The sequence below is a fragment of the Echiichthys vipera genome, assembly GCF_963691815.1.
Source record: "Echiichthys vipera genome assembly, chromosome: 1".
Classification (NCBI taxonomy): Eukaryota; Metazoa; Chordata; class Actinopteri; order Perciformes; family Trachinidae; genus Echiichthys; species Echiichthys vipera.
The window spans coordinates 38086553-38103686 of NC_139826.1; the positions used below are offsets into that span (position 1 = coordinate 38086553).

A 17134-nucleotide genomic window follows, 5' to 3' on the forward strand; every position below is an offset into this window, starting at 1 on the left:
TTACTTTATTATTATTATTATCATTATTATTATTATTATTATTATTATATTGTTATTATCTCTTGTGTCTGTTGTTTATATGTTCAGCACAGATGTACTATTGGGTTTATAATATAAGGAACTACCTTTCCCAGAAGCCTCTGTTTCCTTTATTTTTGTTGTTATTAATATTGATTTATTTTAATAATAATAATTATAATTATTGTTATTATCTCTTGTGTCTGTTGTTTATATGTTCAGCACAGATGTACTATTGGGTATAAAATATAAGGACCTACATTTCCCAGAAGCTTCTTTTTCCTTTATTTTTGTTATTATTAATATTACTTTATTATTATTATTATTATTATTATTATTATTATTATTATTATTATTATTATTATTATCAACATCATTATTATTATTAATGTTGTTGTTGTTGTTGTTGTTGTTGTTGTTGTTATTATTATCATCATCATCCCTGGTGTCTATTGTTTGTATGTTCAGCACAGATGTACTATTGGGTATATAATATAAGGAACTACATTTTCCAGAAGCCTCTGTTTCCTTTATTTTTGTTGTTATTATTATTATTATTATTATTATTATTATTATTTTTATTATTATTATTATTATTGTCCCTTGTATCTATTGTTTATATGTTCAGCACAGATGTACTATTGGGTATATCATATAAGGAACTACATTTTCCAGAAGGTTCTTTTTAATTTCTTTTTGTTCTTATTAATATTAATTTATTATTATTATTTTTTTCATCCCTTGTATCTATTGTTTATATGTTCAGCACATATTATTGGGTGTATAATATAAGGAACTACATTTACCAGAAGTTTCTTTTTCATTTATTTTTGTTAGTATTAATATTACATTATTTTTATTATTATTATTATCCCTTGTATCTATTGTTTATATGTTCAGCACATATTATTGAGTGTATAATATGAGGAACTACATTTACCAGGAGCTTCTTTTTCCTTTCTTTTTGTTGTTAGTAATATTACCTTTTTATTATTATAGTTTACCTGGGATAAAATTACATGACAGAAAAAACGTTAATCTACCACACTTGTCAAAAAATAAATAAAAAAATCCACACTGTCCGGAAACTGAAATTAAACTGTAAAAGAAAAAGCCTAAAGTATTTTTACTTTATTATGTATGTACTGTGTACTTTATTTGTATTTTTTTATTTAGTTATTTTTATGTACCTTATTGTATTGACAATAGAGCCGTTTTGAATACGTTTGTTAAATTGAATTAAAATTTAATTAAATTTTCCGATGAGAAGTTTTAATGTTCTGATTTTTTTTAAATAAAGTTTTGAAGAAAAAAAGGTTGTCATGCTAACTTCCGCTCACTTATCAGAGCTAATTTAACACACGACACGTCGCTATATTCTCCAAATAATATCCTCTTTTACTTTTACGACATTTTAAAATCAAAGAAAACTGATAAAGCGGAAACCACAGAACGTAGCTCGCTGTTGGCTAGCAACCATAGCAACCAGCCAGTGTTTCCCGTGATGCTTTGCGGCGTGACGTAGTCAACCCGCGACCACTCTAGCGGCGGTTTGTTTTGGTGTCTGCGGGAAGACGAAGATGAAGACGCCGCTTTTGTGATGTAAATCGATAAAAAAAAAGGTGAATTAAGATGATTCACGAGCTGCTGCTGGCGCTGAGCGGGTACCCGGGGACCATCTTCACCTGGAACAAACGGACGGGCTTACAGGTACGACTGCAAACACGGCGCGGCTCTCCAAACAACGCGTCTGTTTCACATCGCTATGCTAGTTAGCTTAGTTAAATCACATTATATTACTCTTAACGTTGAGTTACATGTCGACATTATAAAGTTGACTCTGTTGGCAAACAGATAAACGAGGCTGTGCAGAAGTCTGGGGCAATTACTATTAAAAAATCACTACATTTATTAATTAATATGCAAAAAACTTTTGATACAGTATTATTATTATTATTATTATTATTATCAGAATCAGAAAACCTTTAATGTCCCGCAGACGGGGAAATTCTTTTGTCACAGCAGCAACAGAATATTACAAAATAAGATCAAAAATAGCAAAAATATAACAATAAAGTTCAATTTAAAAGGGGAAGAAATGGAAATAGAGTATTAGTAGTACTAGCAGTAGTATTATAGGCCATCGTACTAATAGTAATAATAATAATGAATGAATTAATTGTTAGATATGGACGAAGGGTTATTGAGAAGAGGTGAGGGTAAATGAGTTATTAATATTCTTACTCTTTTCTGAGCTGTAAAGACAAAATGTTGGACATTCATTTTGCTTTATGATTTTTATGATTTTAGGCTGCAAATATTGCTTGAAATGTCTCATTGTTTCACTATTTCGATTTTTGTTGTTTTTTGTATTTCTGTTATGTCTTTACTTGTTGGGAACAAATAAACAAACACAAAAGTTGGCATGTGTTGGCTTCAGGGGAGACACTACAGGTGAATCTAGGGAAAATGTTTAATAGCTAACAATACTGTTTTGTTTTTTATACGTTTTCTGAAATGTTCAGTTTAAATATGCAAATGAGGAATTCTGTTATGAAGTATGAGGTAATTTTCATTCGTTTCTAGAACAGAAATATGAACATGGGATAAAAACCAGGTTCAAAGTTATTTTTTTAATTTTTGTTGACATTTTAGAGTCACCTAGTCCTGGGTCTTCCCAGGACCAGGTGGAGAGATTAGATCTCCACACTGGCCTGGGAACGCCTCAGGATCCCCCAGTTAGAGCTGGTTAATGTGGCCCGGGAAAGGGAAGTTTGGGGTCCCCTGCTAAAGCTGCTGCCCCCGAGACCGGACCCCGGATAAGAGGCTGAAGATGAGATGAGATTTTAGAGTCAAAGTTATTTTTTTTTTTTTTTTTACAGATTTCTTTTTTTTATCACTCCATAAATCAGAAAATACTGTCAACGGCTTTTTAAAAACAATAATAATGATAATAATAAAATGTTGTCTGTGAAATTCTCTCTGTTAAAACTTTACACTTAACACCAAAAGTTTGGTGTATTTAAGTGTGCAAGTGTAGTTTTCACATTTTGACAGTAAATATGAAAGACATAAATTCTAAAATTCATACATTTTGCCTCTACAGGTGAATATGAGTAAAACATGTTAACTAAGAAATATCACCATGACCCTTCCCCAGTTGGATACTGACATTAAGACAACAGTTTTTTGTATTATAAGTTTGCTGAAATATTAATTTGATATGCAAATTAGGCATTATATTATGAAATATGAGCTAATTTTCATTCATTTCCAGAACAGAAATATGAACTCGGGATAAAAACCAGGTTCAAAATTCTTGTTTCATTTTGTTGACTTTCATTTTTTGCACAAAGGTTTTTACAGATATCTGTTTTTATCACTTCATAAATCAGAAAATACTGACAACAGCCTTTTTAAAATAAATAAATAAATACAATGTTGTATAAATCAGGCTGTGAAATTCCCTCTGTAAAGACCTTACACGTAAGTAAGTGTAAGTGTGTAAGTGTATATTTCTCATTTTAACAGTAAATAAATAATAAAGACATATATTCTAAAACTCATACATTTTGCCTCTACAGGTGAATAAGTATCAAACATGTTGACTAAAAGATATCACCATGACACTTCCCCAGTTAATTATTTACAGATTAAGACGATTTTTTTTTGTATGACATTGTTTGTTTAAATGTACAAGTGAAACATGATCTAATGATAACCTTTGATCAAATTAGGAGAAATCTACGGATGGAACGAGACAAAGTGTTGTGAAATAAACGCCCAGATTTGTAGTTTTAAGGAGGGAAAATCTTAAAATTGACCAAATTTTCACTCACTCCCTCATCTTCAGCCTCTTATCCGGGGTCGGGTCGCGGGGGCAGCAGCTCCAGCAGGGGACCCCAAACTTCCCTTTCCCGGGCCACATTAACCAGCTCTAACTGGGGGATCCTGAGGTGTTCCCAGGCCAGTGTGGAGATCTAATCTCTCCACCTGGTCCTGGGTCTTCCCCGAGGCCTCCTCCCAGCTGGACGTGCCTGGAACACCTCCCTAGGGAGGCGCCCAGGGGGCATCCTGACTTGATTACTAAAATTGACCAAATTTTGCCTGGGCTAAAACCAAAACTGCAATTTTGAAATGATATTCCATACTTCCAGTATTTCAGATAACATTTTCTGAGAAGTTTGAATAAATGTGCTTGTTATTGCCAATTTTGATGATGTAATTGTGTATCACGATATCTCGATATATGATTTCATCGCGATATGATTCCGATTAAAGACGAGAAAAGATCATTTTGCATTATCGCCCAGTGCTACAACAAGGTAGACCAGCTGATTCACAAGCAAACCTCACTTAACAGTGCTGACACTTCTACTGGGTTAAACTTGCCGAGGCTGTACGCAGAGGAAAGAAAGTTTTTGCCATGTGCACCTCAGTAACTTAACGCGCAGTGTTTCTTCTCAATCATGAACCTCTTTGCTCCGCCCGCAGGTGTCCCAGGACCTGCCGTTCCTTCACCCCAGTGAGACCAGCGTCCTCAACCGACTCTCCAAACTGGGCTCAGATTACATACGCTTCACAGAGTTCATCGAACAACACACCGGCCATGTGCATCAACAAGTGAGTAAAGCCTCCCAATGCCATGTCATGGCCAAATGTGTTTCCTCAGGAGGGGGGCTGGAGTCTCCCTTAGAGAGAGGAACTCGGAGTAGAGCCGCTGCTCCTTTGCGGAGCCAGTTGAGGTGGTTCAGGATCATCTGGTAAGGATGAACCCTGGGCGACTCCCTAGGGAGGTGTTCCAGGCACGTCCAGCTGGGAGGAGGCCTCAGGGAAGACCCAGGACCAGGTGGAGAGATTAGATCTCCACACTGGCCTGGGAACGCCTCAGGATCCCCCAGTTAGAGCTGGTTAATGTGGCCCGGGAAAGGGAAGTTTGAGGTCCCCTGCTAAAGCTGCTGCCCCCGCGGCCAGACCCCGGATAAGAGGCTGATGATGAGATGATACAGATGATCAGTTTGTTTCCTACCTAAACGTTAATAAATGTAAAAATAATGCACCTTGGTTTTTCCTCAACACGTTTTCTTCAGGAACATCACACAAACCAGCCCAACCAGACTGGACTTCATGGAATATACTTACGGGCTTTCTGCACGGGGCTGGACTCTATCCTGCAGCCCTACAGACAGGCCCTGCTGGACCTCGAGCAAGAGGTAAAATGACGACATAACCACTAAGAATACATGGTGAAGCATGGGACAGGATGCTCATTTAAACTTGTATTTGTGTTTCAGTTCCTTGGAGATCCACATCTGACAATATCTCACGTGAATTACAAGCTCGATCAGGTAATAATAGTAATGATGTATATATAATATAAATAATAAAGAGGCAGTAGTGAAACTTCTTGAATGACTTCGTTTGAACATACGTTTGACTAACACCGTACTTTTTCTTTAAGTTCCAGTTGCTGTTTCCTTCTGTGATGGTGGTGGTGGAGTCAATAAAATCACAGAAGGTAAGGATCTAAAAGGACTTCACCAGTCAAATGTCAGATAAAGGCGGCGTACCGCACACGTTTAGAAGGGCACGGTTACGACAGGCTTCCAATTCAGAAGAGAGCTCAGCACCAGGGAAAAAAAGCATAAACTAAGCAAAGGTGTTGGGGTTTTATATGTGGCTGCAAGGACCCTGACTGGAGTGCAAACCAGAGCCCCTATCCTTACCCCCCACCCACCTGCATCACCATAACAGCTGATTAAAACACACAATACATATGTATCAAATGACCGATACATCGGCTGGCCGAATTTATCAAGTGATAGTTGCGCTTTTCATGACTAGTGCTTCAAGTGTAATATATTTTTCACATGTTTGAAATAAAGCATTCAGTCATTCATTCATAGTAGTGTTTTTCAGGTGTATCGGTATCGGCCGATGCGTGCTGCTGCGTTTGCTGATAGTTTTTTCCCGTGGTCATTTACAGATAGGGCGTCCACAGGCAGCTCCGTGTTGCTGGAGACGCCGTTTTTAAGTTCAATAAATGTTCCTTTTTAAAAAAAAATTGAGACTCGTAACATTTGATGTCATTATTGTGTAATTTTTTGATGTAAATTGAGGGAGCAAAGGTAGTGTCGGTGAAAATCGAGAAATTGAGAGAAAACACAAGTTTCTTATTGCTTTGATGCATCCGTTACTGATGCTAAATTATTCATTTCCTCCAGTCATGTCTCCTTAACCTGGGGTAGGCAGTTTGTTTTTGGCACTGTTGGGGGGGCGTCCATATAATCCTTCATTCCATTGTCATTCAATCAGACATCTGCACCCCCACCCCCTGCTGCGAGAAGAGCTCTCACTCCGCTCTACTGCAGCTTTAATTATATTAGAAGGTAGTCGATGGAAAGACGCACATTCATCGCATTTTAGTTTGACAAAACATCAGAAATTTGCTCAAAATAACTACTGTTTCAGGGTGCAGTTCATCTCTCAGTAGATTTGATTCAAACTACCATGAACAAAGTGACCGAACAGAACATGATATAAAGGTTGGGGTGGCACTGTGGGAGAAACGACTAGAAAACTAGACCTACTGATCTAAAGTGACATGTGGGGAACAGAGCTGACTTGTCTTGTGTGTGCTGCTTTAGATCCACGGCTGTCAGATCCTGGAGACGGTCTACAAACACAGCTGTGGGGGGCTTCCTCCTGTACGTATGGCCTTGGAAAAGTAAGTCTGCCCCCTTTCTCACGGACCTTAAAGCAAGTTTCAAAGTTGTGTTTTACATCGTTGGGCCGAGCTGTGACGCTTCATATTGCAGTGTAGAAATATGTTCTCTTGTGAGGCAAACGTGATGTAGAGACACCAAGTAAGCATGTTTCAATAGATGTTTGGATGAATCCAAATAATACAGTGCTTTGAAGTCGTTTTGCATTTATTTTGGGTTGCCTCTCTTTTACAGCAGATGCTAACTTTGTAGCAATCATGCAGTCCGGCAGTTACATTCATTCATTCATCTTCAACCGGTTGTCCCTGTCGGGGTCGCGGGGGGCTGGAGCCGATCTCAGCTACAACAACTTTAAAGTAGATTAAGCTGTAGATAAAAAATGGCTGTCCACTCCCTTGATGTGATTTTTGTTTGTGTTGATCACTTTACATAGTGCATTTATTTTAACGCAATCCTTCAATATTCTTATTTGTGAAGGTTATTGAGTGGAACTGGGCGCAGATTAAACATAGCGTATGATTAAGTTCAGCTTTAAACGTCATCGCACGTCACAAAATCCTCTGTATTGTCCTTTTATTATGATTTATTATGTCTCACGTTTATGTCTCGCGCTTTAAACACTCTGCAGGATTCTTGCTGTGTGCCATGGCGTGATGTACAAGCAGCTGGCGGCGTGGATGCTGCACGGATTGCTGCTGGACCAAAGCGAGGAGTTTTTCGTGAAGCAGGGGCCCAGTGCAGGGGGAGCCGCCGCCAACCAGGAGGAGGAGGAGGAGGACCTGGGGCTGGGAGGCCTGAGTGGGAAACAGCTCAGAGAACTCCAGGACCTGGTGAGAACCGCAGTCGGACACACAGGCACAGAGACGAGTGCGCGTTCGTAAACACAGTTTTGATCATGTGCTTGTGTGTTGTGGTGCAGAGGCTGATCGAGGAGGAGAACATGCTGGCTCCGTCCCTGCAGCAGTTCTCTTTGCGAACGGAGATGCTGCCTTCTTACATTCCCATCAGAGTCGCTGAGAAGATCCTCTTCGTAGGAGAGTCTGTGCAGATGTTTGAAAACCACAACCACAGCCCGTCGAGAGCCGGTACTCTGTCCTGCTGGGATCTGAGTGAAATCTTGTACTAGATTCCTTATTTTTTTGGTCTGTATATCACCAAGAGAGTACAAGTGATCATTGTTTTCATTTTAGGCTCCATACTGAAGCACCAGGAGGACTTGTTTGCGGCAGAGCTGCACAGACTCAAACAGCAGCCTCTTTTCAGCCTGGTGGATTTTGAGAATTTGATCGATCGCATCAGGAGCACGGTGGCAGAGGTGAGTTCATGTAGTACTGCACTAGTTTAACCCCTTGACTAGCATGCCCCCTTATTCCTCTAGCAGTAGGGCTGGAGGATTGGGGATGTTCAGGGGGGAGACAGCAGGTCAACAGAATAGAAGTGGAGTTGATCCTCTGAGGACTTGAACCATTCTCATGCTCACTTATGTCTCATAAGTTGTTGCAACAATTTTTGGGTTGATACCATTCTTTGACACAGATTTGGTGCTAAATTTATCCATTTTTTTACCACTTTCTATTCTATTCTAAATGTCTCCCAAACCCCCCATATTTAGGGCGCACTTCCACTGTCCGCCTGTACCGTGCCCCGTGCTTTAGGGTCCTTGTCCCCCCCTCCAGGCCCGTTTGTACTCACACTACCTGGGCCTCGGCGAATGCTTCTTGTTGCCTACACGTCATCACGCCGTAACACGTCACATGCATTGATGACGTCATGGCGATGCGTGGCTTTGTTTACAAATCTTTCCATAGACCTCTGAGTTTTTGTGCGTCTTGTCGACTGTTTTTGAATCTTTTCATCGACCAAATCTGCAGTAAACACTCCACCTCCGCATCACACCAACGCGAACCTTTCACCGCCATTGTTTTAAATGTCCGCGCATGGTCCCTCCTTCTTTTTTCTATGTCCCAACAGACGCACAGGAAATGACCTCAGAACCGCCCTAGGCGTCCTTGTGCTCGTACACGTGCGCACGCTTGTGCTCGTACATGTGCAAACGTGCTTTACAAAAGCCCACCTCTCCCAAACGGGACGTGGACGGCGAGCGTGCCGCAGCTAGGGGCGGTACAGTTCCTTTAGGAACACCATAAAAAATGTCATGCTGTGATTTGGGATCAGAAGCTTTTTGACATTTGGGGATTTCTGCAAGAATTGTATTTCTAAGCTTTGAAAATGGCCATACCCGATTCCCTCACCAAAATTTAGCCTAACTTTGGAGCGTTCCTTAGATCGTCGAGTTTCATATTGTATCAACATCTTCACTCTATCTCTGAAACTGACCGAGGGGCCGGTGCAAGTCGAGGGGTTAATCTTTAAACTGAATAGCATTAAAGGTGACAAAATGAAATACTCACAGTGTCACTGACTTGCAGCATCTGTGGACGTTGATGGTGGAGGAGTCAGATCTGCTGGAGCAGCTGAAGGTTGGTGTTAATCTTACTCCATCTTGATCATAAATCAGCGCAGAATAAGCTGCGTTGACGCTTGTATTCTCTTCCAGATTATTAAGGACTTCTACCTGCTGGGTCGTGGCGAGCTCTACCAGGTCTTTATTGACGTGGCGCAGCACATGCTGAAGACGCCTCCGACCGCCGTCACTGAGCACGGTAACTTTGATTCGTATCATGCAACATAAGAATAACATAAATGTTGCTTGTTTGGTCGGGTGAAAAAGAGGACGGAAGTAGCAGCGTGGTTTAATCTCTGATTCACTGTTTAACCCAGCTAGGTTTTGCAGTTCATTGTTTATTAAAAGCCTAAACTTTTTTATTGCTGAGAGAAATAACAGAGTATCATAATAACATAGTATTGTCAAGCTAACTCGTGGCCTTGTACGCTGAACCCTTATCAAGGCAAAGCAAAACATTTAAACCCATTTAAAGTCATCACTTTCCAAAGGAAATGCCCAAAGCTTTAACACCGCACTGTTCACTTGATTACATCTTAGTCATGAACCCAGAAGTTCAGCATCCGTGAGGAACTCGGAGTAGAGCCGCTGCTCCTTTGCGTTGAAAGGAGCCAGTTGAGTCCAGCTGGGAGGAGGCCTCGGGGAAGACCCAGGACCAGGTGGAGAGATTAGACATCCACACTGGCCTGGGAACGCCTCAGGATCCCCCAGTTAGAGCTGGTTAATGTGGCCCGGGAAAGGGAAGTTTGGGGTCCCCTGCTAAAACTGCTGCCCCCGAGACCCGACCCCGGATAAGCGGATGAAGATGAGATGACAAATGTTGCTGTTGTTCCCTCTCAACACAAAGTCTGCAGAGTCAGTGTGTGGTGCCACTGTACAGTTCAGAGAGTTCAGATGTTATGAATGTGAATGAATTGGGACTAGAAGACAATTCCAACCCATGAAGCCAGAGACAAATGATGGTTTGTTTTTATTTGACCTCAGTGCAGCGTAAGAAAGGTGCAGCTACAGGTCCATGTGCGTGACCCATGTTCTGCAGTGATGCAGAATTTATATTCACCCGGCAACAGCACATCCAGTTCGAGGCAGTGGAGAATGAGAAGTGGGCACCAGGAGTTTTATTTATTGTCCACTTTCACAGTCTGGTTCGTGACGTCTCGTAATGTTGTGAAGCCTACAAACGGAGGCAGAGCGGAGGGAGGAAGTGTGTTTGAGCTTTATCGAACGACAGCAGATTTTTATTTATTTTTATTTATTTATTGAAAATGCCTGTTCATTACATTGTACACACAATGATAAATTCAATTCACAATTACATTTACATACATTTAAACATTTACATGAATGGAAAGGAGCAGAAAAATCTGAAAGTGACGGAAGAACCGTATGAACTCTCACGTGTGTGTTTAACGTGTGTGTGTGTTTTCTGTCCCACAGATGTAAACGTGGCGTTCCAGCAGGCGGCTCATAAGGTGCTCCTGGACGACGACAACCTCCTGCCTCTGCTGCACCTCACTGTGGACTACCAGGGCAAAGACAGCAAAGGTGCGCTGCTGCCGACCGAAGCTCTCTGTACACAGTCATGATGTAAAACCACAGAAATGAACACAAGTGGAAACCTTTTTTATTTTGAATGACGCTCACGTTTATTTGGTGTTTAGCGCCATCCAGTGGTTCTTCATCAAGCTGTTGTAAATAAATTAAGAGAGTGGCTCTATTTATAACATGGCCCACTCTGCTGCAGCTTCTGTGCTCAATGAGATCAGTGTGTGTTAAAACAAATGCGTGAGTGGAAGATGGTTATCAGACGCAGTGTTCAGTGAGGCTCAGCGTTCATCCTGAGTGCTCATTGTCCTTATCTCTGTAATTGAATGTGGTTAATGGTCATTGTGGCTGTTGTTTTCAGAGTCGACAGGCCCCAGAGATGGAGCCACTCCTCCACAGGACACCTCTCCTCGTGAGGTCCCTCCCTCAGGCTGGGCGGCTCTCGGCCTCACCTATAAGGTTCAGTGGCCGCTGCACATCCTCTTCACTCCGGCCATCTTGGAGAAGTGTGTACTTTCCCTGTCGTAGCGTATATTCCACTGTCTCAATGTTTATTTCGAGAACGGCTCCTGAGCTCCTGTTTGTTCCCCGTCCTCTGTTGGTCAGGTACAACGTTGTGTTCAGGTACCTGCTGAGTGTGCGGCGGGTGCAGTCGCAGCTGCAGCACTGCTGGGCTCTACAGATGCAGAGGAAACACCTCAAGTCCAGCCAGACGGACGCGGTGAAGTGGCGGCTACGCAACCACATGGCCTTCCTGATCGACAACCTGCAGTACTATTTACAGGTAAGAGGCCGCAGCAGCAGCTGCCAGACGTAGAAACAGTGTGTGAAAATGCACATTTCCCACATGCAAACAGTGTTTTTAGAAACAGAATGTGTACATATCGCCAAACTTTAAACCATACGTCCCCGCAGTATTCGTTGATCTTTGAAACATGTAGGATGTTGTTTAACAAACTTCACCACAGTTTAAAATGATTTCCAGACTCCTCAAAGATTTTCTTCTAATGGATGAGACAAAAATAATCTGCTACAAATAAAATATAAAATAAAATAATAATTCAGATTTTGCAGCTGAAAGTTGCGGTAACTGCGTCTCGTTTTGTATGACACAAAAAGAAATACACCTATTATTCACATAAATGATAAGTTTGCATTCTACTAATCAAGCGATCTCAGTGTAATATATAAAAAGACCCGTTTCCAGCGTTAATTCTACTTTAAACCTGCTCGGGCTGCGATAACTTTGATTGTATTTAAATCATTTTCTTGATTAATGGACAGATTAAGTTTATAAAATGTCACAAAGTGTTGGAAAATGTGGATCAGTGTTTCCTAAATCCCAAGATGACGTCCTCAAGTGTCTCGTTTTGTCCAAAGATTTTCAGTTCACTGTCAAACTACTTAACTAGTCTCACAGCAGTTGATGAACTTATAGTTGACATCTAAAGGTCTCATCACTGCAGCTCTAAAACCGTCTTTATAACAGGATAATATCATATAGTGTAGTATATAGAATATATAATATAGAACAACCCTGGCGTAACTGAAACACACCTCAGGGTCACATTGTTTGTGCGAAGACGCGCTGCTGCTTTTTCAATGCTCTGGACATTACAATAAAAACAAGAGAGGGAGAGAGAAATAAATTATTTCATGAGAATGTAAAAAAAATCATATATCTTATGAAAAATATAAAAAAATATATAATATGAAAAATGTAAAAAATATATATAATATGTAAAAAATTATATAATATGTTATGAAAAATGTAAAGAAAATATATAATATAAAAAATTTAAAAAATTATATAATTTGTTATGAAAAATGTAAAAAAATATATAATATAAAAAATGTAAAAAATTATATAATTTGTTATGAAAAATGTAAAAAAATCATATAATATAAAAAATGTAAAAAAATATATATAATGTAAAAAATGTAAAAAAAAATATATAATATGTTATGAAAAATGTTTTAAAAAATCATATAATATAAAAAATTTAAAAAATTATATAATATGTCTATGAATATGTGTATTTATATCTTATATTATAAAAAACATTATGTTATGAAAAATGTAAAAAAAAACAAATGATATAAAAAAATGTAAAAAAATTATATAATGTGTTATGAAAAATGTTAAAAAATATATATAGTATGTTACAAAAAGTTTGTCGTGAAAAATTTAAAAGAAAGTTGAATTATTGCATTTCATAAAAAAATTTAAAAAGTTATATATATATAAAACAAACATAGTATAGTTTGTAAATAATGAAACATTATTCTGTGCTATGCTTTTCAAAGACGCATTTATAAACTTTATTTTTAAATGTAATAATTCTAAAATGTAATAATTGCATTTTAATGCTTAATTTTGTCATTTTAACTTAGTCTGCTTCTGGAGTTTACATCATGATGGTGATGATGATGATGAGGAGGAGGATGAGGATGATGAGGATGATGATTGTGATGACGTGATGGTTGTTTGTAAGAACGACAGCTTGACAGACATAGAACCTGTTATTGGAGAAGAACACAAAGAACCATTGACATTCTTCTTTGCTGTTCTTTTCATGGACTCCAGATTTTAGGACTTGGGGTCTTGAGCCCCCTGTGGCTCCTGTGGGAGAAGAAACCGGGCCTGTGCGCAGTCTCACTATTCTTGTCTCGTCTGTAGGTGGACGTGCTGGAGTCTCAGTTCTCTCAGCTGCTTCAGCAGATCAACTCCACCAGAGACTTTGAGAGTATCCGACTGGCCCACGACCACTTCCTCAGCAACCTGCTCGCCCAGTCCTTCATCCTGCTGAAGCCGGTATGATTCAATAATGTTTGAATTTAGCCGCCTGCTTAAAGGCATCCATGTTTCAGACCAGAGTCTTAGGGTGCACTCACACTGTCCATCCGTACCGTGCCAAAACAGGTCCCACGGGTAAAGTCTAGTTCGTTTGACCAGTGTGAGTGCAACCGTACCGCGTCTAGCTGCAGCACGCTTGCCGTCCACGTCCCGTTTTGGAGAGGTGGGCTTTTGTAAAGCACGTTTGCACGTGTACGAGCACGAGCGTGCGCACGTCTACGAGCACGAGGCCTACGGCGGTTCTGAGGTCATTTCCTGTGCGCCTGTTGGGACATAGAAAAAAGAAGGAGGGACCATGCGCGGACATTTCAAACAATGGCAGTGAAAGGTTCACGTTGGTGTGATGCGGAGGTGGAGTGTTTACTGCAGATTTGGTCGATGAAAAGATTCAAAAACAGTCGACAAGACGCACAAAAACTCCGAGGTCTACGGAAAGATCTGGAAACAAAGCCACGCATCGCCATGCCGTCATCAATGCGTGTGACGTGTTACGGCGTGATGACGTATAGGCAGCAAGAAGCATTCTCCGAGGCCCAGGTAGTGTGAGTACAAACGGGCCTGGAGGGGGGGACAGGTACCCTAAAGCCCGGGGCGCGGTACAGAGGCACAGTGTGAGCGCGCCCTTAATAAATGCGTCCGCCCTCAGGTTTTCCACTGTCTGAATGAGATCCTGGAGCTGTGTCAAACCTTCTGCTCGCTGGTCAGTCAGAGTGTGGCGCAGCTGGACGAGAGGGGAAGCGCTCAGCTGGATATCCTGGTCAAGGTAAAGAGTAAAATCATGTGTCTGATGTCGGGACGTGTAAAGATGCGTTTTCTAACACAGGCACGTTCTTATTTCAGGGCTTTAGACGACAGTCGTCCTTGCTGTTTAAAATCCTTTCGAGCGTGAGGAACCATCAGATAAACTCCGACCTGGCTCAGCTGTTACTGCGACTGGACTACAACAAGTACTACACCCAGGCTGGAGGCACGCTGGGCAGGTAGGAGAGCAAGGGACACGACCACGCACCTAAATCCTCTAGGCTTAACGTTTTTTTGATTGTCATGTCCAGTGTCGGGCTCATTACTCCAACATTACTCATTATTCCCTACCAACATTAACGTTTAACGGTTTCTGAGATTATTTTTCCGTTGTAATTCTCAAAATTCAGACTTTGAATGTGTGACTCTGAAAGTCACAGTATAGTATGTTGAAAAAGTTAAACAAGTGAAGTATGTGGAAAGAAGTGGAAGAGTCCTGCTACAGTTGTTCTTGGTAAAGTTTCAGGGCGCACTCCCACTGTCCATCCGTCCCGGGCTTTAGGGTCCTTGTCCCCCCCTCCAGCCCCGTTTGTACTCACACTACCTGGGCCTCACGCAAATGCTTCTTGCTGCCTATACGTCATCACGCCGTAACACGTCACACACATTGATGACGTCATCGCGATGCGTCGCTTTGTTTACAAATCTTTCCGTAGACCTCAGAGTTTTTGTGCGTCTTGTCGACTGTTTTTGAATCTTTTCATCGACCAAATCTGCAGTAAACACTCCACCTCCGCATCACACCAACGTGAACCTTTCACCGCCATTGTTTTAAATGTCCGTGCATGGTCCCTCCTTCTTTTTTCTATGTCCCAACAAGAGCACATAAAATGACGCCAGAGGCCTCGTGCTCGTACACGTGCGCACACTCGTGCTCGTACATGTGCAGACGTGCTTTACTAAAGCCCACCTCTCCAAAACGGCCTAGGACCGGCAAGCGTGCCGCTCCTAGGCCGCGGTACGGTTGCACTCACACTGGTCAAACGAACTAGACTTTAGCCGTGAAAGGTGCTTGGGCACGGTACGGATGGACAGTGTGAGTGCACCCTACTTTGTGGTACGTTGCCTCTGAACGTCCGGGTAATCCTGTCCTAAACTCTAATATAATTACTGAGATATTAATAGTAATTCATTACACTCGGTACTCCTGGTCACGTCTCAGAGCAGAAAATGTACCCAACTCTCTAGAAAATTAGAATAAATCCAGAAACTGTTTTCGTTTCTTTCTTTTCAGTGTTTAAGAAGAATGCAAAGGATTCTGGATTTTTGGAGCTTATGTCCGTCTAAACTAAACTGTCCCACCGAACAGAAGAAACTCTCATCACTCTTGTTCTGCGCTCTAAACTAAACACTGTCTGTATGCCTCTTAAGTTATCTTTCAAGGGTTAGGATCACCCAACCACCCAAACACATCTGTCCTCACTCACGTGCCTCTGAAACCTCAACACAACTGAGGTGGACGGGCTTTTGTTCGTGGAGCTCACAGCACTGAAAAATGACGTTTATATAAACAAGGATCAGCGAATATTTTCCTGACACTGATTTAACTGTGAACAGATTTAACTGGGACAATTTCTTTGTGTGAAGTAGATCTCGTCCGTTGAATACGGAGCTAGAGGTCAGAACTACAACGACACTTGGTGGCAGAACAAGTTCATTGTGAGACCAACGTGTTTCAGCTTGTGGTCTTAATCGGGGCCGCAGCCAGGAGCTGGTTGGCTTAGCTAATTCCTGTCTTCATGCTAAGCTAACATGCTCCTAATTGTAGCTTTATATTTAGCGTACAAACATGAGCTACTGATCTTCTCGTCTTAACTCAGCAAGGAAGCGAATAAGCACTTTTTTAAAATTGTTGAACAATTCCTTCACTAAAGTAGTTTCCAGCGTTACGTTTATTTTAAACCTGCAATTTTCTTGATTTAATCAAAAGTTTCAGTCTAAAAAATGTTAAAAAAAACTGTTAATCAGTGTCCTCAAGTGCCTTGTTTTGTCCACAACTCAAAGAGATTCAGTTTAATGTCACAGAGGAGGAAAGAAACCAGGAATGGTTCACATTTAAGAAGCTGAAATTTGAATTTGGACGTGTTTTTACGATGTTACTCAAACCAATCAACCAATTATCAAAATAGTTGGTGATTAACTTTATAGTTGAACCAATTCACTAATCATTGCCACTGAAACATACCTCAAGACATCGTGCAAAGACGAGCTGCTGTTGACTTTTGCAATGTCATTTTCCAATGCTGTGAACATTAACAATACAAATAATTACAGTTGAGGTGGTTCAGGGTCATCTAGGGAGGTGTTCCAGGCACGTCCAGCTGGGAGGAGGCCTCGGGGAAGACCCAGGACCAGGTGGAGAGATTAGATCTCCACACTGGCCTGGGAACGCCTCAGGATCCCCCAGTTAGAGCTGGTTAATGTTGCCCGGGAAAGGGAAGTCTGGGGTCCCCTGCTAAAGCTGCTGCCCCCCCGACCTGACCCTGAACCTGAGATAATTATAGTGGTGTGAAGCAGAAACCTCAGAGGCAGATGTAAACACCTCAGTACGTACATCGTCAAGACTGAAGATGGACATGTGTTTCCGTGGTTTGGGTGATCTGACCTTCGGCTGTAGCTCATTGTCTTTGTATAAACTGTAAATACTGAAAACCTTGTTGCTTGTACCGTCTCCCGCAGAGGAAAATAAACTGAACTCAGTTAAAATGAAACAAGGGTCACAAT

At 41.0% G+C, this 17134-nt stretch overlaps 1 protein-coding gene across 1 annotated transcript; it reads left to right on the forward strand.

Annotated features, from left to right (window-relative positions):
• Nucleotides 1–1593: 1593 nt before the first annotated feature.
• tubgcp4 (tubulin gamma complex component 4) lies at nt 1594–17081 on the forward strand. Its single transcript, XM_083912253.1, has 18 exons — nt 1594–1728; nt 4513–4641; nt 5109–5231; nt 5313–5366; nt 5480–5536; nt 6666–6745; nt 7372–7573; nt 7663–7828; nt 7934–8058; nt 9173–9223; nt 9301–9406; nt 10645–10752; nt 11114–11258; nt 11359–11536; nt 13433–13567; nt 14256–14372; nt 14450–14589; nt 15645–17081. Exons 1-18 carry the CDS (start codon nt 1651–1653, stop codon nt 15649–15651), a joined length of 2001 nt encoding a protein of 666 aa, XP_083768379.1. The 5' UTR covers nt 1594–1650; the 3' UTR covers nt 15652–17081.
• Nucleotides 17082–17134: the final 53 nt, after the last annotated feature.